Source organism: Triplophysa rosa, linkage group LG7 (genome assembly GCF_024868665.1).
Source record: "Triplophysa rosa linkage group LG7, Trosa_1v2, whole genome shotgun sequence".
NCBI classification, from domain to species: domain Eukaryota; kingdom Metazoa; phylum Chordata; class Actinopteri; order Cypriniformes; family Nemacheilidae; genus Triplophysa; species Triplophysa rosa.
This window is the reverse complement of record NC_079896.1, coordinates 23,762,666-23,782,540: the sequence shown is the minus strand read 5'-3', so window position 1 is coordinate 23,782,540 and position 19,875 is coordinate 23,762,666. Positions and strand designations below refer to the sequence as shown.

At 36.6% G+C, this 19,875-nt stretch overlaps 3 protein-coding genes across 3 annotated transcripts in view; all 3 read right to left on the bottom strand.

Annotated features, from left to right (window-relative positions):
* Positions 1-544: 544 nt before the first annotated feature.
* On the bottom strand, positions 545-4,573 carry erich2 (glutamate-rich 2). Its single transcript, XM_057338363.1, has 9 exons — positions 3,759-4,573; positions 3,590-3,626; positions 3,326-3,427; positions 3,011-3,106; positions 2,278-2,369; positions 1,718-1,875; positions 1,543-1,600; positions 1,391-1,462; positions 545-1,074 (listed from the first exon to the last, which is right to left on the bottom strand). The coding sequence occupies exons 1-9, from the start codon at positions 3,841-3,843 to the stop codon at positions 905-907; spliced, it is 870 nt and encodes a 289-aa protein (XP_057194346.1). The 5' UTR covers positions 3,844-4,573; the 3' UTR covers positions 545-904.
* Positions 4,574-4,577: 4 nt separating this feature from the next.
* On the bottom strand, positions 4,578-6,607 carry LOC130556979 (transcription factor Sp5). The gene is made up of 2 exons (XM_057338362.1): positions 6,252-6,607; positions 4,578-6,128 (listed from the first exon to the last, which is right to left on the bottom strand). The coding sequence occupies exons 1-2, from the start codon at positions 6,300-6,302 to the stop codon at positions 5,148-5,150; spliced, it is 1,032 nt and encodes a 343-aa protein (XP_057194345.1). The 5' UTR covers positions 6,303-6,607; the 3' UTR covers positions 4,578-5,147.
* Positions 6,608-14,111: 7,504 nt separating this feature from the next.
* ccdc180 (coiled-coil domain containing 180) overlaps positions 14,112-19,875 on the bottom strand; it is a 31,795-nt gene continuing 26,031 nt past the window's right edge. The window contains exon 9 of the mRNA XM_057338382.1: positions 14,112-14,715. The gene's annotated coding sequence lies outside the window, so the exon portion shown is untranslated. The remainder of the gene's footprint in view (positions 14,716-19,875) is intronic.

Here is a 19,875-nt window from a genome sequence, read left to right as displayed (position 1 = left end):
ATAAATACACAAACAGAGCAATCCTTTAATGCGAAATGTTCAGAACATTGACTCTACTTGCTCAGTAGTCTACTGACAATGTACATTATACAATGGGATCTTAAAAACCATATAGTGAATTTTGTCATTTTTATTCATTTTAAATTATATTATCAGCATAACATTGTAAAGGTGAATTTCAGGTTATTTGGAAGCTATGTCCCTTTCTGCTCTGTAAAGCTCGAACTGGCAACCTGATAATCCTCAAAACGAGTGCACTTCAATGGACGCAAAGAAAATCTGTCGGTGCAGTACTTTAAACATTCATACTAACTAATCCTAAATATTTCCTCTTCGTTTTACATCATTCTTTGTTTTCAGGTTTTCAAAATCTTTTTAGTCTGTTTTCCATGCTCACGCCATTTTAAATTTAAAAAAATTAATAGCCTAATTATTAAAGCCGCTGATGTGTACAAAAAAGGAAAGAAAGACAGGCTCACATTGAAAGGCATAGAAATAAATACAATATAGTTTAAATATATTTTATTTCAGTCAAATGTTCTTACGCAACTCGAAGCTTGCCCCCCAGAGGGCGCTATTCTGTCTTGTGTTTATTGAATAGCCACAAACTTTTACATAGGGGCAGGATCGGGAAAGGACCACGAGCCGGGACTCAAACTTGGGACACCCGGTGCTACATGTCTGGAGCACTGGCCGCAGGCTCCGACAACGGTGAATTTCAAAAGGAGACGGACATGGTTCCAGTCAAAATATAGAAGATTTCCATCTTTTCTCCACATAATAGCTTCCAAACACTATGCAAATTAATTATGCAAAATAAATAAGACATGTATATATAATACCAAAAACAATAGCACAACACTGATGAGAAAGGCACTTGACATTGTTTAATGTCTTCCTCCCTTTATAATGATGATGATGTATCATCTGTGCTGTCAGTGGACTCTTCATCTGTGTCACAGCTATCTGAAGATTCATTATCGTCTGTGTCTTCATCATCACTGCTATCCCCTTCCTCCTCCTCATCAGATGTGTCAGATTCATCAGACTCATCATTATCATTGTCTGAACTTTCTTCGGTTGATGATGATGGTGATACAGCATAAATGAACAATGCGAAATTGAAACCAAGATTTAAATTTCAAGTAATTTACTTTGAGGACAAAGTGTCACATAATAACAAAGTCACTCGCTTGGAACATTGACACTAATGAATCCAATTTATTCCGTTTCATCCTCATTTTCAATCATGTGTGTAGGGCTTAACTTTTTAGGGGAAGGAATTAAGCAATACTTTTCAAGTTAATTTAAATACTAAATAGAAAAGATGTAATACGCTTTAATTTTTTCATAAAACAAGAACAGAATGATAGATCAATAACAATCTTACCTATCAGTAATTTTTCTTCAATGAGTGGCAAAAAGCTCTTTGCCTCCGAGTTCTGGGGTTCATATATTAGGACTGCACAAATAAAACATAAAACAGATGAATGGAAACATGTCAGTGTCATAATTTAAGAAAGACCAAACCTGACAACTTACTCATCTGACAAAGTTTCTTCGCAAGTTGGTAATTCTTTGTCATAACAGCACCCAGGAACTAAACGCACAGAAACACAGCACAGGTTTGGCAACAATGACCCAAAGATGCTCTGTCTTTTGTTTTTTTGCAACCATGTACCCTAGATACTTGTGCACTTGACTCAGCTCATCTCACCTCTGCAAATAATTCTAGCGGCACGTGACCTTCGGCTGTCTCATTTTCTTCACTTTCATCTTCCTTTTCATGTTCCACAGGAGGATTCGGGTCACTTTCAGACAGGGTTTGTAGCTCATGTCTGCAGTCTAAATGCACTTCAGATGTTGCTTGTTGTTCTGAAATTTGGACAGATGAAATATGATGTCTCTACAATTAATGAGCCCTGCATTGCCTATAACATGAGGCCTTGCATTGTTAGAACAGAGAACAAAACTATGAATCATCGGTATATAAGAGGGTTATATAGTAGCCTATGTTTAAGTGCCAAACAATATACATCATCCACTGCCACTACTACACTAGAAATGTCGCAATTTCTTTTACATTTTAAGTTTACATCTTAAATGTTTATAATGCTAAAGTTTTTTTTATGTATTTCCAATGGAGTCTTAGACATCCAGACTGTTCTGCATATGTACAGGGCACCCCAGGCATCTCAAAATATAAAAGGAACTGCAAGTCCAATTGATTAAAAACATAAAAGGACTATAGGATAAGAAATAAAATGGATTCAGTACCTGTCATAACACGCACAACCTGTTTAGGCACTTTATGTCCATGCGTGGTTACATTTTTGAAGGACGGAGCTTTAGGGGTATTATGCCCTCCGCTGGGGAAAAAATGGACGATAAAAGGTAAACTATTAGAGCTCACTGAAGCGGGTGAATGCTATCAGCAACCTGCTTTATGCATGAACGCTTCATAAACCACACCCTCACAAATGACCTAAAGAGCCATGCTGACCGCAGTAGACGACGCCACTCATATACTATATTATATACTTGTATAAAAACTAATATAATTTTACTTTCAAAATTATTGTTCACTAAAAACATGAAAAAAATTCTTATCAAATTCTTTTCCATATAATAATTTCAAATCTGCTAAAGATTGTATTGGGAACAGAGCAATTGATTCTAATTTAAGTTGATTAACCAATGAATATTGTTGTTCGATTTGACATCAACGAAATGACCAGCTGTCATTAATCTGATATAAAGCATTTCTTAATAAACACAGATTAAAGGAAGATACTGAGTTTAAAATACTCCTTTAAATGATAGTTGTGTTCATCATACAGTCACAGTACTTTAATTTAACTTTTACAGTGCTTTTTTTATAGAGCCCAAGTCCCCTTTTGACAACATGAGGAGGGGGGGAATGTTACATTTTATTTCTAAATGCCTCCATTGAGTCCATCCCAGTCTAGTATAGAGAAACTGCAGGTATACATCCCATCATTCTCTTTACCTCGCATTATTTTGTGTTGTTAGCGTGTGATTTGCTGTGCCAGCGTTGGTAGAAGGATCTTGTCTCTCTGTTTTTGGGGGTTTTGGTTTCTGTTGCCTACACAAATCAAACCAAAACATAAACATGAATGATTGCTTTGTGACTGCAATTAACAACATAAAAATGTCAATTTTATTGAACTATTTAACCAGTTCAACTGTGCGAGCAAACACCTGTCTAATGTTAACAATTCAAATGTGTTCTGTATTCAAAAACAATTGGCTGTTTTCTCAATTGTGTCATTAATCAGTCATACAATATCTATTTTGCATTCACCTCTTGGTACTTTGTGCTCCAAACGTCGTGGGATTTGTTGTGACAGAGTTTGTAGTAGGATCTTGTACCTCTGTCTTTCCACTGGGTTTTGGTTTCTGTTGCCTACTCAAAATAAAACCAAAGCATTTTAAATAATGGTTGAAGTACATTATAAAATATATCCAATGATAGGTCTCATTAAATTCAGGCCCAGTCATTATCGAATAACCTGACTATCCAAACATTACACATGAAATAGTGCTGGTGACACACTGTTTAACTTACTTTGGTTTCCATTCCACAGATTTTTTTGGCAAAGGATCTACAGAACAAAGACAGTACTACAATTTCAGAAACAAATCCACAGCACATTGGTTGTGTTCGTTTTAATCTTTGAAAACTGTTGCTCTAGTTATATTAATTCCTGAAAGCTAATACACATGGATAATTTTACCTGCTGGGGTGGCACACACTGGCTTTATGGGTGCAGTTTCCTTTATTACAATAAAAATAGCAGGAAAATTTAAATAGATGTACATAAAAACAAACTAACAAAAATACTGATCAATGCTGGCAAAAATTTTCCACTTTGTATTAAAGTTGATTCAGAATTGATCAGAATTTCCTCTATTTGGGACTCACCTTTTCAGTGTCCTTTGACGACACCTCTGAAAGCTTTCCAATACACTGTAATCTTACCATAAATAAGTAAATATACAGTCATGGTCTTGAATCGACCATAACTCTAAATAAATAAATAATAAATAGACACAAAAACGTCTGTTTCATGCACGATTATGTTAAAACCATGTATTGTTATCAGATTATTTTTAAGAGAACCACTTCTGGACTTGCAGGTCAGTCGTATATAATAGATTGAGACACGAGACCACAGTAGCTATATAGGCCTACTGTAAAAGTTTTATAGTAAATGTTTAAAAAATATCACATTTGTAAATTATTGTTGCGAAATAACGTCAACAAAACTAAAACATTTACAAAAGTCATTCGTGCGTTCTTACCTCTTCATTTTTTGCGAGAAAAACCCGTTAGTTATAAAAATGTAAAATCAACGATCTATACTGGTGAACTTCACTGACAATATATGAGGTATTTTTAAAAAAAATTCGACTTTCTGGCTGCGGTGTGCGAACAAGTGTGTACTGTTTCCATAGCAACTAGGTTCTCACCTTCAAATATTTCGAGTGCAACAAGCTCCATCCGGAACCAACGTATTGCGTAAATCCGCTAAAATTACCGTCCTAAAGACCTAACCTACCCCTGTACACCAATTAAGGAACAATTTGTCATTAAAAATGCCGTTTTAAAAAAATACCATTCATACTAAAGTCATTTTATTACTCTTTCACACATAGCTTTCAGAAACTTTTTACAGTGGCACTATATAACGAATGAAAAATAATTTTGCTTTACCCAAAATTTTATAGCCTATATAAATCATTTTAGTTCTTTGGTCAAAATCGTTCAATTATAATGTGCTAAACAACATTCTTTCAATAATATTATAAAAATCAACTAAATTTAAATACCTGGCGCACGTACGTAAATCTTTTAAAATCTGAAGAGATTTTTTTAACTATAGACGTCATACACTTGCAGACTTTTTGAAAGTTTCAGATAGAAACACTAACCGATCAATTTCTGCAACAAGTCCAGACTGAAAATCCGGGCAAAATCTGAGCAAAAGTCTTGTAGTGTATTTTAGCCATTAATTAATTTCCCCATGACTTTTATGGGGAAAATAACAATTTCTTTAGTTTTATTTCACAGTACTTTCCCAAGTGCTTCTAAAAATAATTTTGAAAAATCTTTAGAGTTTTGTTTAAACATTCCTCCCAGCATTACGCGTCACGTGATCCAGCATGGGAAACGGCGGTCTGTTCTTATTTATCAAGTGTGTCTTCAGGTGTTTGGCCAGATGGTCACTGCGCATGAAACGCTTCGTGCAGTTCGGACAGGTGAAGCGCTTTTCTCCGGTGTGCGTGCGCATGTGTCTCTGGAGCTCGTCAGAGCGCGTGAAGCTTTTACCACATAACATCCAGTTGCAGACGAACGGCCGCTCACCTGCGTGCCACCGCAGATGCGCTTTTAGGTGTGACGTTTTGCCGTACACCTTCCCGCAGCCCGGTATGTGGCACACGTGTTGCATTCTCCTCCCCGGTTCCTCAGGGGTCTTTTGGCAGTTGGGACACCTGCATCTCCGGCTTCTGCGCGCACCAATGAGGGGTGATTTGGAATGCACGAGAGTGCCGATTTGAGACTGGTACTGTGCTATTTCAGGGTGTCCCAGAACCCACCCGCGGTGGATTGGATAGCGATGCGAGGTGACTGTTGATGAATGACTGATAGGGCTGGTGTCTTGTAAAGTCCACCAGTGGATATCCTCACTTGCCAACTGTCCCTGTTGATGAAAAAATCCAGTGTGCGTGGGTATGTAGTTTGAAAGTGACGTGGGAAGATTGGCATAAGCGCATGCCGATGGGAGTGATTGCACCGGACAGGACAACATCTTCACGGGTGAGAAGTCATAGTGCTCTTCCGGAAGGGTCACTGGCAAATTGTAGTGTGGATTAAAAGATGTAAGGGTGTGCTGTGAAAGTCTCATACCGCTATTAGAGGCAAACGTTTCCCGTGTGGAAGAATCGCTGCTCCATGTATGAAAGAGTGTAGCTGGGGAACCCTGACGCGGGACGTGCTGGAGGTGACGCACGAGTCTGGAAATACAGTAATGGCCGATGCGATTGCAGGTGTTTTCCAGCAGCGTCAGGGGGGAACTTTCTGGAGTGGAGTTTTGGGACCGGTCCTAGATTTTAGGGCACAGAAAGAACGTTAAGACTGCCGCGTTTTTTTTATTTAAGAGTTGATTTGACAAAAAGACAACTGACTATTTAAACAGTTATCTAGGAGATGATTAAGGTTTAAGCACCTGAATGAACGCTTGCAGTGGATCATTTTGCATTATGGCAACCGCCGCCATGCAAATCCAATAAATATTTCCTGATTTTAAGTTCTTATAGTTCCCAAAACCGTGTTTGCAAACAGGTGCGCAACCAAAACCTTGGAGAAAAGTGAACGCGCATGAATCATTTCATTGAGTTTGATCAGAACTCCAGCCAGTCAGAATGAAGCGTTTTGCTTTGAAGATTACCGCTGCCCAATCATCAAAAATTAACGGAGGAGCTCAAATCCTTTGAGTGTTTGCAGCTTTGGATAATAAAAGAATTGATTATTTTGAGGGAGAGATGAAGGAGGTGCAATTATGAATTATTCATTTTTTTGGAGTAAGAGACATGAGTGATTAGATAAGAAGCATAAAAATTTGTTAAAGCTTTCTACATAAAAAACCTTTGGTATTTGGAATGCAAGGATTAAAAACATGCAATACAATTTAAAATAGGCTACATTAGGCTAGAGTAAATGTAATAAAAACGTTTCCACAATATTTTACATTATGTTTGCTTTTTCAACTAATTAAATAATACACTTTAAAAGACGTTAAAAGAACAGCATGTAAACTTGGTGATTCATTCATTATGTCAGTAAAAGTGAAGGACAGTTGCTGTTTGGGAGGCAGGGGGCTCTTGAAGTGCTTACGGGGGTGTCTAGAATAAGAAAAACATCTGTGCCTTTCCTCTCTGATCCACAACAAAGCAGAACTCTGTTGCTTCGGTGCACGAAGCTTTGAAGTCGCTCGCAGACAGAAAGCAGGCATTGTTCTCGCAGGTCTACATGAAGGCCCTCCAACTTGGGTCTCTTTAATTTAAAGGTTTCCCCCAGTAATGTGATAGTTCTCTTCTGCTTTCCTCGGTGAGCCTTTGAACAGTGTCTTGGTGCTGGGTTTAAAAGCCAGAGTTCTGGTGCACAGTTGTTCAGCAGTTTCATGAACTATGAGCTTTTTAAACCTGTGCACGCGTGCCCTGCTTCAGAAGTTATGATTTATTTACTTGGGTGTTTTAATATTTTTTTCTGTGTTCTCACTTTCAATAAAAAACCACATGATCTCAGTCTTTCCACTTGGTAAAACACCTCCCTTATTCCATTGAAAACAAAAAGCAGCTCACTTGAGAGTGAACACTTGATTGTTATTTGAAGTCTGATTCATTAAAACATACCCACAACATGCTATTAAACGTTTTACAAAAGGATTTCATAATGTTTAGTACAAGTTGGACGGAAGCCTTGAGTTATTGGAAGGTTATAGATTCCATTAACAACACAACATCTTTTCATGAAAACTAGTTCTTTATTGCAATGTTGGAATTTACCAGGCGTGACAGTTAAAAAGTATGTTATCAGGGTCAGAGGAGGAGTCTGGAGGGAAGATGCCTGTTAATAGAAGCCACCCCAGGATTTTGACCTATTTTACCATGAGGAAGACAAAGAAAAAGGTGTTGAAGACAGAGAGGAAAGGGAACATTCAATAACTTACTGTACATGTAGTGCATGCATTAGATGGTAATTGGTCACAGTTTCTTTATTTTCTCTATTTTTGTTTAATCCTTTTGACTTCAGTAATTCATTTTAAATGCAACATCACTAATGCATTTAAAAAAGTAAATATTAAAGGAGTAGTTCACTTTAACATGCATAAGCCCCCATTGACTTTCCATAGCAGGAATAAAAATTACTATGGAAAGTCAACGGGGGCTTATTTTAAAGTGAACTACTCCTTTAAATCAAGCTAAGAGAGAGTTGATAGCTTTTGGAATACTCAAGGAAACGTGTTTAATTGACAGACAACCCCAGCCCCAGAATAGAAAACATTCTTAAACGAGAAATGTGGAGATTTTAGTTGCATCTAGTGGTGAGTTTGAGAATTGCAACCAATGACTCACTCCTCCCTCTCGACTAAGGTGGCTGACACAGACAAAGCTTAAAAACAAAGCTTTAATCTTTTCGCTTAAAAGATTAACGCTGAGTCCGAAATCGCATACGTACTTAATTTAAATAAGTACCTACCTATCGGCTGTTAAAACAGTGCGTTCTATATAGTATGAGTGGAGTAGTATGAATACATTTCGGACATTCTGCGTCCGCCATGTTTTATGGTCATTTGACCTGTATGCTCTTTGACCTATGACGTATTAACAACAACCTATAGCGTTGATAAAAACATAATTAAGTCACGAGAAATTCATATATTGGCATTTACATTAAAAACGGAAGTCCGCCTTAAAGTTTTTTGCTGTATTTATTTGATTTACTTTTGAAATTTGACCGTTGCTCAGCTCCCGTGGCATCATGGTATAGAAAAGTGTCCATCCGATCCACACTCATGAATCTCGGCGGAAGTAGTAGACCATCCGGGTATTTCTTGCCTACTTAGGTTTCGGACATACTATTCATGACTCATACTCATTTTCGACTATTATATAGTATGGAAGTAGGTGATTTTGGATGCAGCCAAAGTATTTAAAAAATTTTCTCTGTAGAACATTTTGTCCGTTTAGGGCTACTGTAGAAACAACATGGTGAATTCCATGTAAGGGGACCCACGTGTATGTAGATAGAAATAGCTCATTCTAATGTAATAAAAACATAACGCTTCATTATGTAAGGTCTTAATACACCTCTGAAGACATAGTTATGGATATAACATTGCATTTCTGTCAATAGATCCTCCAAACAATTACACACAGCACCTGTAAGTGATGTGAAATGTGATTTATTTACGTGTATCAAAATATGTCATCACAGACTCTGAGATCATATTGTTCATATAGCCAACACAATCTCAAGGGCAATTCGTAACTATTTACGAGATAGTTCATTTTGGCTAATTTGTATAAATTCGTACGTTCTCATTCGTACATTTTAGTGCGATTTGCTTTCGTGCCAGTGACTTTAGGTTTAGGGGCAGGGTTAGGGGTGGGCTTCAGTGTTACTTTTTTCTACTAATCGTACGCTTTTGTACGATTCACATTGTACGAATTCATTCAAATTAGCCACCTCGTAAAATAGTGACGAATTCCCGTGAGATCAGGTTGTCATAGGTGCCCACTCGAGCCTGTTTTAAGTTTCTTAACTCTGATCTGAGTTTCTTAGTCCTATATTGCTATAATCTTAACAGTATTTTCATAGAAGGAGCATAGAATTTACATTCATGCATTTGGCAGATGCTTTCATCCGAAGAGTGCATATGTTTCACTTTATCATGTTTGTTTCCTGGTATCAAACCCCATGACATTTGCCTTTTGCCTTGCTAATGCAAAGATCTACCTGATCTAAGGAAACAAAATCCACAGAAACACAACCTTAGTTGCTGCGTTTGTGCATATTTGAAATATCAAGTGAATGCAATAGAAAGATGAAAAAAATGTGAACCCAACTATTATTTTGAAAGCTACAGCTCATTAAACTGTGTCCCTTTTTAACTGTCAAAGCATCTTGAACATTTAATCAGCCAATTTGAAGCATTTCTTGAAATATTTTCAATACAGAAAGCCATCCCATTCATAGGCTGATAAAGGGCTTGTGATGCAGCTCCTTAAAGAGAGATGCTTATGGCTCCAGAACTGCTCAACATCACTTCTATTTTACAGACGGATGAGGGAAATTCAGAGAAAAGTGCAGGTCTTGGTCTCTGTAAGCAGAGGATTACCTGTACGCAAATCTTCCAGCATTTGACGATGAGCACTTGGGCATTAGATCCTGTCGACATGTCTCTGTGATGCTAAGACGATTTTCCAAACATGACAAAAACAGCGTCTCCTTTCATGTGGCTTTAAGTTGGTCTCTACAGATGCTCAGTCTCCTGACATAGTCAGTCCATCTGACCAGTCCAAGAGCCTAAAGCGTCTCAGATAGATGGATTTTAAGTACGATGGATGATTGCGAGCCAAAAATCACTTTAGAGATTAAAAGTATTCAGACCATTTTTCAAGATCCAAAAGACCTTACTTGTACCTGTACACTTCAGTCTGTCATAATAACTATGGATACAAGTATTGCTTTAATATAAGAACAAAATAAAAACAGTTATTAAAAATATGAAGACAGGTTATGCAATTAGCCTTTTAAAAATATTATCATTATTAATTAATGATTAAACAATTAAATAATGCAATCCAATTAATCCAGGACGAGAACTTAACTATAACATATTTGAGTTATTCAGTTTTCTCACGTTCCATCTCTCTCTCTCACTCTCTCTCTGTCTATCTACAGTATTTATCTCTCTCTCCCTCACACACACACACACACACGCACAGGCACGCACACACAGGCACGCACACACTCCAGCTCTCTCTCTCTAATTCAGCATGAGATGACTCTTCATCATCCATTAACCCTGACTCTCTCAGGAGACTCTTGGGTTAAGGTTGACAAGATTTCATCTGGCTCTCAGGGAATCATATTCTCTATTCATCCCCTGTCTCTTGGGAGAGCTGCTTATTTTCTGCCCTGCAGCCGCTTACAATGCTTCTGCTGCATCACATCACCCGCTGCTGCAACTAACTGCGGCCTGCCAATTCATTGACTGTTTTCGGCATTTTGTCCCTGTAACATTGAAATATTATCAATGCTTATATTTGCTGAAATGCACTGAATACATTTTGGATAGAAGACATTCTCTCTGAAGGAGACTCAATGTTCCCTCTGCGATAATGACAAAACAATGGGATCAATAATCCAATTTTTAATCCACATTTTTATCTTGTTCTCAACAGTTCATTAACTTCTGAAACAGAGAAATGTCAATAAACCCATCCTCTGAGGCTTTTCATATTCTTTTCTCCAAGTGAAGACGAAGTGGAAAAACTTGGCACATTCTGTACTCATTGGAAAGGCACTGTACCTACTGATAATAATACAGGAACTCTGAACTCAATAACACAACACAATGATAAAAACACATTTAAGTGCACAAATTAACCTTCACAACTCTGTGTAATATAGCAGTGTAATAGTTTTAATGACTATAATTGCTTGACAGTCCAATTATGACTGTGATAAGAGGAATTGTTATACGACCCCTTCCCCACAAAAATGATGGTTAATGTCATAACAGAAATATATACATTTTTCAAAATACTACTTTATTATTCAAAAGTTGTTGTATTTTTATGTATATAGCGCTTTTTAACAAATTTCAATGTTGGGAAGCAGCTTTACATACAATGAAACCAAAAATAATAGTTATAGATGAAAAAATAAGACAGTATGTGGTATTAATGTCTGAAATTAGTTTTGAAGAAAAAAATATAATTGTGCAAACATAATTTTATTCATTATGAAACTAAGGTTTCATTTAATAGAAATGTTTTTGAAATGCAAGACTTTGAATAAAGAAGAAAAAGAAAATTACAGACAAATGGTGACTACACTGAGGATGCTAAAATATATATATATACATTTTTTTACTTTTAATTACCCCATTTGTTAAAATTTTTTACGGGTGAAACAATTTACACTCAAAAAAATGTTGTACATTTAAAAGCTTTGAAATCAATGGAATAAACTGGTTAAATTGTGTAAATGTAAGTTAAAAAATTAAGTAAATCTGAGTATCTCAAATATTTCTATTAGAATTCAGCAAAAATATGAATTGTATATTACAAATATAATTTGTTAATTAAATACTTAAATACTTTTTCATTAAATAAACATATTTCATTAAAAAAATATATGTAAATTTTAGAGAAATTAACTGTTGGAATTTTTATAATTTTTTTAATGTGTCCTAAAATCTTTAAAAGATTTTATTAAGTTAATACAATTGTTTCTTTTAGTGATATTTGCTAAGCCACATTAATTATTTTTAGAGGGCCCATGGAAAAGTCATTTTTTGTAGTTTTTACATACATTATTATTCAATTATGCATTGTTATTCAATAAAATATCACAGCCTGGGCATCATTTGAGAGATGAAACACTCCACATTTAGGTTCTGAACTTGTTTTTGCAATCAATAAAATGCTCAAAAATAGGGGCGCTTATAAGGGGTTAATTACATGACTATTATTCAAATGTGGAAAAAAATAAAAGTTAGTGACCCTAAACATTTGAAAAGCATGTGATATGAAATCATCTTGAAAAATCTTGAGGATACAGCGTGTGCAAAGCAAAAAATATTCAGATTGTGAAACATAAGCCCAACGCTCATGCGCTTTATAACCAGTAACAATAAAACACTTCATCTACACCATTATAACCCTTGAAGATGAATCTAAAAGTACTCAAGGTTTGTAGTTGAGATACTAATTTCCCCAAAATAACGAGTTTTCATTGATTTTGTTTTCTCTTGGTGTTGCACGTGATTTAAATCTTGATAACAGTGGCTTTATTACTGTTATTTAATGGCCTTGAGATGCCATTTACTACAGTGAGAGACGGACGGTGGTTTACAGGCAATCTGAGAACAGTGATGAGCACCAGAAAGAACAGCACTCGCGGAGAGCCGCTTGGCATATTGACAATAACGTGCACATTATGGACAGGACATGGGCCGGGTGTTTAATTCATCACGAGCGTGCTGACAGGCGCAGGCCGCAGACAAATGAGCTACTAGCGTAAATAAATGAGTCAATCACAGAAGATATGCTGCGTGCTTGCACTTCAACTGTCTGATGGTTTCATTATACATAATGAAATATCAACCGTGTGTCTTTCGACATGCTGTAGTTCTAATAACACAACCAGGATATGGAGAGCATAAACATCAGGTTGTACATAGGCTATTGGGACACAAAATGATACTGGATGGTAGCAGTCTTCACAAATTCAGCTGAATATCTACATTCTGTTATGCTTGACATGGAGGTGAAATGACTTCACGGAACAGTAAACTACACTCAGCTCACGGTTTAATACACGATACTGGGTTCACAATACGATAGTTTCACAATATTTAATAACATTAATCATATTAACATTGTCTGAGCCTAGCTTGTCAATATTCAATGTTTAATTATAAGCTAATTTTAACATAAAATTAAAAAAGGAATTAAGAAAGCTAAACCATGAAGCACAAAATAAAATTAAGTGAAGGTACATTCAAGTAACAAATAAGTTTATGCAACTCACATGTTGGCAGCTCAACCAATAGGATCAAAAACACATTGTCATATAAAATCCCATAGCTCTACAATACATATTACATTTTTGTATTGTGATATAAAGTACCGCAATATATTTTGCACCCCCTCTCACACTTCTAGGGAGCTTTCTTTCCTTCTTGGAATCCTAAAGAAAATACTATATGCCGTTTCATGTCAATGATGGCAAAGACATTAGTTTGTGCACGCAACGTTGCATTTGAAGACTGTATGAGATTTGAGAGCTATAATAATAAAACAGCTATTAAATTAGTACAGGAGCATCAGACCTGATCTGGCCCAGATGTTTTCGCATTATCAGAGATGAATCTGAATGCATAAAAAGGTAAAATAACTTCCAAGACCATCAGGTTATGCACACACATTTTGTTATGTAGAATAATAAATAAATCTCTCTTCATGCTTTGCAGATGGGTGATTGACAGCTTAAACAATTACAGTATTGGTGGTACATCCAAGTGCTTATCACAAAATTTCTGGAGCACAGTAGACTGAAGCCTTAAAATCCTCTAAATGTACATTTATAAGTAATAGAAAGTTCAATTGATATAACATTCATTACAAGTTTTTGTATGTTGTATGTTTATTCAAATTTTATTCTCTTGTTATGCAAGTAGTTTTTTTTATTAGTAGTATTTCATGATTCTCTCTGTGACCCAAAAACCTAATGATTATTCATTTTTATTCATATTATTCTTATTTCTACAGGTTCAAAAAACATTCTGAGCTGAAAAGTGGTGCACATACCCTGAAATGACTGCAACCTTGTTAAAAGCACCTCATTCTCTTATTTATAACACTGGGATTCTTCAGATGGAGATGCAGAACGGCTGGAATAATAGCACTCCTCTGGTGTTTAGGACAATGTGATTAAATGTCGGTCACAGTCATAAGCCTGAGACCTCATTAGACAGAGAAGAAAGAAACAAACTATCTATTTATTTCTACTGATACTCACAAACTCTGCTCAGTTTCATAGCTTTAACCTCTGATGTGTGTGTGGGCATGAGCTTTTGTACGGCTTATGAAAGTGCCATCTGTTATAATTATGCCCTCTACACACAATTATTATACATAAGTGTCTCTGTATAGAGTAATTAACCTTTTTGCTCTTTAACTGTCTTTGACATTACATTACATTTACATTTATTCATTTGGCAGACGCTTTTATCCAAAGCTGAATGTTTTAAGGTGGTGTTCATTTGATGGGTGGGCCGGTATAACCAGGAGTTCTGTCTAGGAGAGGTTGAGTTGTAGCTGATGCTCTTACATCCAAGAAGAGATATCCAGAAGGCAGGCAGAGACACGGGCAGAGATGGTGGGGTCATCTGGCTGAAAAGAGAAATAAAGCTGTGTATCATCTGCGTAAAAATGGTATGAGAACCCATGTGCCTTAATAATGGACTCAGAGAAAGAAAGATATTTGACTCAGAGAAAGATATTTGGAAGAATGCTTGTAGTCAGTTCTTGGTCACCAATGACTACCATAGTAGGTAAAATTGCTTTATACATTTCTTAGTTCTTAGTTGAACACAAATAAGATATTTCGAAGAACATAAGAAAGCAAACAGTTCTGGGGAACCATTGACTTGTAATGAAATTGAATAGTAATTTTCCTACTATGGTAGTCAATGGTGGCCAACTACTGTTTGGTTACAAGCATTCTTCCAAATATATTTCTCTGTGTTCATCAGAACAAAGACATTTACACAGATTTGGAACAACCTGAGGGTGAGTAAATGTTTTATTTTTAGGTGAACTGTCCCTTTAAGGTCAGAGGTTTGTTTACAAGTATGAGCAACAGTAACATTGCCTTAGAAAATACCACTAACAATCACCTTTCCTTAATCTGTTTACAAGCCGGGATATGTTTAAAAAAAGCAATTCACTCCAGTCTGACGACACAATGAAATCCTTGTCATTGCCCATGGAGGAGTTTTTATCGCCTTCCAAAAGTGCCAGAATATACAAACAACTGTCTTACGATGTGCGAGGCCGCAGGGAGCCATCAAGCCTTCTCAGACACAGCGTGCGGCAGCTGCGTGGATCCTGGAAGTGTGTGTGTCATAGAAATGACACTAACAGAATCATTTCACAGTTGGTTGCACTCGCTCCCAAACACAGATGCACACACATTCACTCAGACTGGCTCTGTTCCAAAACCTAGTCTGCAGCCTTCTAAGAAATCATGAACAACATTTATCTGGCTTTGTCTCACATTTTGGATTTAATATTTTACTGAGCTCATCGCAATTCCCATGGCTTTCCTGGAAAGGACACATGCAATGATGAGTTTTGGCCGGAGGGGAAAGGCAGCATATATTATAAAGCTGTCTATTATTTGGAACGGCCTTAAATGAGATGCTGTCTAGATAGGCAGCTTACTAGGTTTTGGAACACATTGTCCCTTCTCTGAACAAAAACATATTCCACTTCTATGGTCCAGTCTCACCTCAAGCACACACAAGGATTTACACTTATGCATTCATTTTATTTTACCATTTTTTACCACACATCTCACACAACTCCACAACCATAAGAGAGTAAGAAAGCCAAAAAAGTGTAAATATCCAAGACCAACTAACATGATCTATGTTTAATGACCTCTTGTTTTCCAATTATGGCAACACAATAAAACACATACACACCAACAGTCTGGTAATGTAGAGACGTGAAAACTTCATGAATGGAGTTAATTGCTTGTGAAAATTACCACCACGCACCATCTGTTATGAACGCATGGAGATGGTTTTCCTCAGCGCATGCCAAACATTTATACCTCTAATGTCATGCTGAACGCATCACATGCATTTATAACCAAGAAGTCAGTTTCATTGAGATTTCATCATTTACTATAAACATATTAGTTTCTGCTTCAGTGAACGGACAGAGATCAGATTAGTATGCTTATTTCTAGTGTGCAGTGCATTTTCATTTCCACACTATATGTGCAATCTTAAAAATAAAGGTATGCCATAAAACCATTTTTGGTCCCCCCAAAAAACATTGAAGTCATAAAGACTTACTTTTTGCTCTTGTTGATAATCCATAAAAGCACAATTTCAACTACAAGTAACCTTTTGCACAACACAAGGAGCTTTTGAAACCCTAAAGAGAACTATTTTAGGAGCATAATGTCTTTACTTATATATTTTCCTATATATTATGTCAAAATATTAAATCATTTAATATATAATTAAAATATATTAAATTATACGTTGTTAATATATTACAATATTTTCATATAAAAATATGCGCTTGGTCCCAATGCATAACAAATATTATTTAACATATTGCATTATATTTTTCAATATAGGATATGTCCATATATTTTAGTTTCATAAGGGTTATTAATATACTGAATGGAATAATATACTGAAATTGAACCTTTTTTAATAGGTCTACTGTGTTAAAATTTTAAGTCTATAATTTCATTTTATTCATTTTAATTTAAAGTCTATTATTTCATTAAGTATAATTATAAGCCATACAGTATTAAGAATAAAGGTTCCCAAATGGGTATTTTTAAGAATGTAACAGACTAAATGAAATAACAGACTGTGAAGTTTACTTTAATTTTATTGCATTCTATCAATTACGCTGTTTTTCATACCCTGATGTTAATTCAACACTGTTAAACAGCCAGTCTGCTTGTGGTTTGGTTGCCAACTGCACCCCTTTCAAAACCCTGGCATCATTTCTCTGTTATAAGCTAGACCCTGATGTAGCTTACGTTCAGTGTGTGAGCAACACGCCACCTTGTGGTGACTAACAGACACACTTTGTAAAAACGCTTGAAGAATGAGTATTGAAAGAGTCCCTAAATAACCCTTACATAACTCACACCAGAGAAGATCCCATACGTCGTCACACGACTAGAAAACATCATTGGACGAGCTCTTCCAAGAGAATGTAATTAGAGCAGTGAAACCCTAATGAGTGAGTATTTATGTGTGTCTTATCTCTGACCACAGAACTGTTAAACAGAAGCATTCCCTCTTTTCTATTATTCTCCGAGACAAAACAACCAGGCTGCTGTCTCTTTAATTGCCTTTCCGCGGGCTGTCTATTATCATATAAATGGATATCGGTTAGCATAAGACATTTCCTTCCCCCGAGTCACATGTGCAAGTTCTTTGTTGCAGTGTTAAAGTAAATGCACGTGTGTGTGTGTGTGTGCGTGTGTGTGTGTGTGATGCATCATGTAGCTTGTAGCCAGAAGGCAAAAGGTCGGGTGGAACATGCATGTGAGGGTGGAATCATGTGTGAAGTGTTTGGCCGAAGAGATGGTGTGAGTGCATGTATGAAGAGAGAGAGACAGAAAAGGCATAAAGGACAGAGAGTGTGTGTGCACAAAGACTGAAACGCCCACTTATTAACCTTGAGGTGACCTCTGCTTCTGATTATGTGTAGAGAGGAATACCAAATGATTTTTTATAAGTTTTATAATTCTTGGAAAAGCAAATATAGGGTTATTGGTAAAGCTTTCAATTGTCTTTTTTAAAAATCCCCAACCCAGAACAAATTTCAGACGTAATTGTTAAAGGTCCAGTGTATGAAATTTACTAGCATATAGCGGTGAGGTTGCGAATTGAAATCAACGGCTCACTCCACCCCTCCCTTTCTGAGCACTATGGTGGTTGACGCAGGACTAAGATGTCGTCACGTTTTCACTTCTTTGGCGAAGAAGACAACATATTTACGAAATGCGCTTTGTACAGTAGTTTATCCGTTTTGGGATATTGTAGAAAAAAACTGTCAAATGACCTCCAAATTTCCTGTGAAAAACTTATTTAAAATAAACATAGGGCAGATACAAAGAAAGTTTAAAACACATTTGTATTTTGCTCCAAGCTGATTTGTTTATTTTGTTTAAATCACATAAAGTTACCAATTGAAGCTTTAAAACACATAAGGCCTATATGCAACCTAAACAAAAACAACATTAAAAAATAAATAAAATGTCTATATCAAAAAATAAATATTAAGCTCACAGGTTAACATATCACTCTGGGATATAGAGAAATAACAACAGTAGCTAAGATGGATCCGGTGTGTGCTGTCAGGATAAAGCATTGTGACATTTAGTTTGTTCAGCGGGGGTTCGATTTTCCATGTGTGGTCTAAAATTAAAGCTTGCCCTGAGCCACTCGAAGTCATTTAGACAATCAACACTTTACTTATTATGCAAACATGGCACTTCGAGGAAATCAGAGGAGGGGCGAGAGTGAGAACTAAAGTAAAACACGCTGCACGCAGTTCTTTATCCCACAATGCACTTGACCTGACTTTGTGATGTGATGAATGAACTGGAACATGGATTTTAACATCTTTTTTTGACATCATTATTTGATCAGACTGCCAAAAGTAGAGACATGTTTCCACAAAATTAGGTAAAAACCGCGAAATATACATTTTTATTTCGAAAATGAAAACTGGGCTCCATCGGATGAACATGAACAAAATGTAGCATACTGTTTAAAATCATTGCATACATATCACTCACATCTTCTAAACAGCATGTATTATATATACTGTCGTATACATCAGTCTGAGTCACCACAGTGGGAGTTTATCACATGCAGACGCGGACACAGAGCGGCTTTAATCAGCATGTGAGAGAGAATCCCAAAGTGCATGAAGATGCCAGCTGTGAAAGAGAGAGAAGGTTAAAGATATACAGCCCTGGGGAAGAGAGAAATGGTATTCAGTCACTTCTCATTACCTTATTATTTTCCCAGCATGATTACAGCAATCACTATCTGTCCCCCTCCAACCTTGCACCGAAACACCCCTCGCTCTGACGCCCCTGCAACCGCAATTTTGTTGTCATGGAAACAAAACTATTTTACCCCCATCAGCCCATGGCTTCCGCCTCTCAAATATGCGATTCTTGTGCTCTGAATCAGAACATGTCGGCAGTCAGCTAGGGGCTCTTTGACGCCATTTACTTTTTGATTCGTGCAGCAACTTAAGAACAGGACTGCAGTTTTGTAGCTTTTAGCAGCCTGATCTCAAGGGAAATCTTAACTTTTTTACAAGCTGGCCATAATTTGTAAAAATGCATGCAATCCGACAAAAATGAATGATTTTTAGAACAACAATAAGGAAGCCCCACCCATAACCACACCCCTAAACCTAATTGTCACTTGCATGCAAAGCAGATCGTACTAAACTATGCAAATGACATAAAATTCATACGAATTATCCACCACTTAAAATATTTACAAATGGCCATTTGATTGTGTCGCTTGACATTAAGGCCATCTATACGCTTTTGTACACTTATTAGTTACCAAAATTACTTTTTAGTGACGCCAGGACACCACAGCGCCATCGTGTCACAATCACATGCGCATTCATCCGCCGCTGTCATCCTCTTTTCTATAGCTGTGCATTTTCTCCATCCTCACTCGCAGATAGCTTGACACACAATGTGAAGCTTCATACTGCTGACTCCACAATGTTCAAGAGTTTAAAAGCTCAATCTGA

Bases quoted from the DNA above. Each gene is read 5' to 3' on its own strand.
- erich2 (XM_057338363.1), bottom strand. From the start codon at position 3,843: ATGTACATCTATTTAAATTTTCCTGCTATTTTTATTGTAATAAAGGAA. The intron at 1,876-2,277 runs GTACTGAATCCA...TCCAAATTTCAG, and splicing joins GGTTGTGCGTGTTATGACAG to AACAACAAGCAACATCTGAA. The intron at 1,075-1,390 runs GTAAGATTGTTA...CATCAACCGAAG, and splicing joins TGAAGAAAAATTACTGATAG to AAAGTTCAGACAATGATAAT.
- LOC130556979 (XM_057338362.1), bottom strand. From the start codon at position 6,302: ATGGCGGCGGTTGCCATAATGCAAAATGATCCACTGCAAGCGTTCATT. The intron at 6,129-6,251 runs GTGCTTAAACCT...CCTAAAATCTAG, and splicing joins CACTGCAAGCGTTCATTCAG to GACCGGTCCCAAAACTCCAC.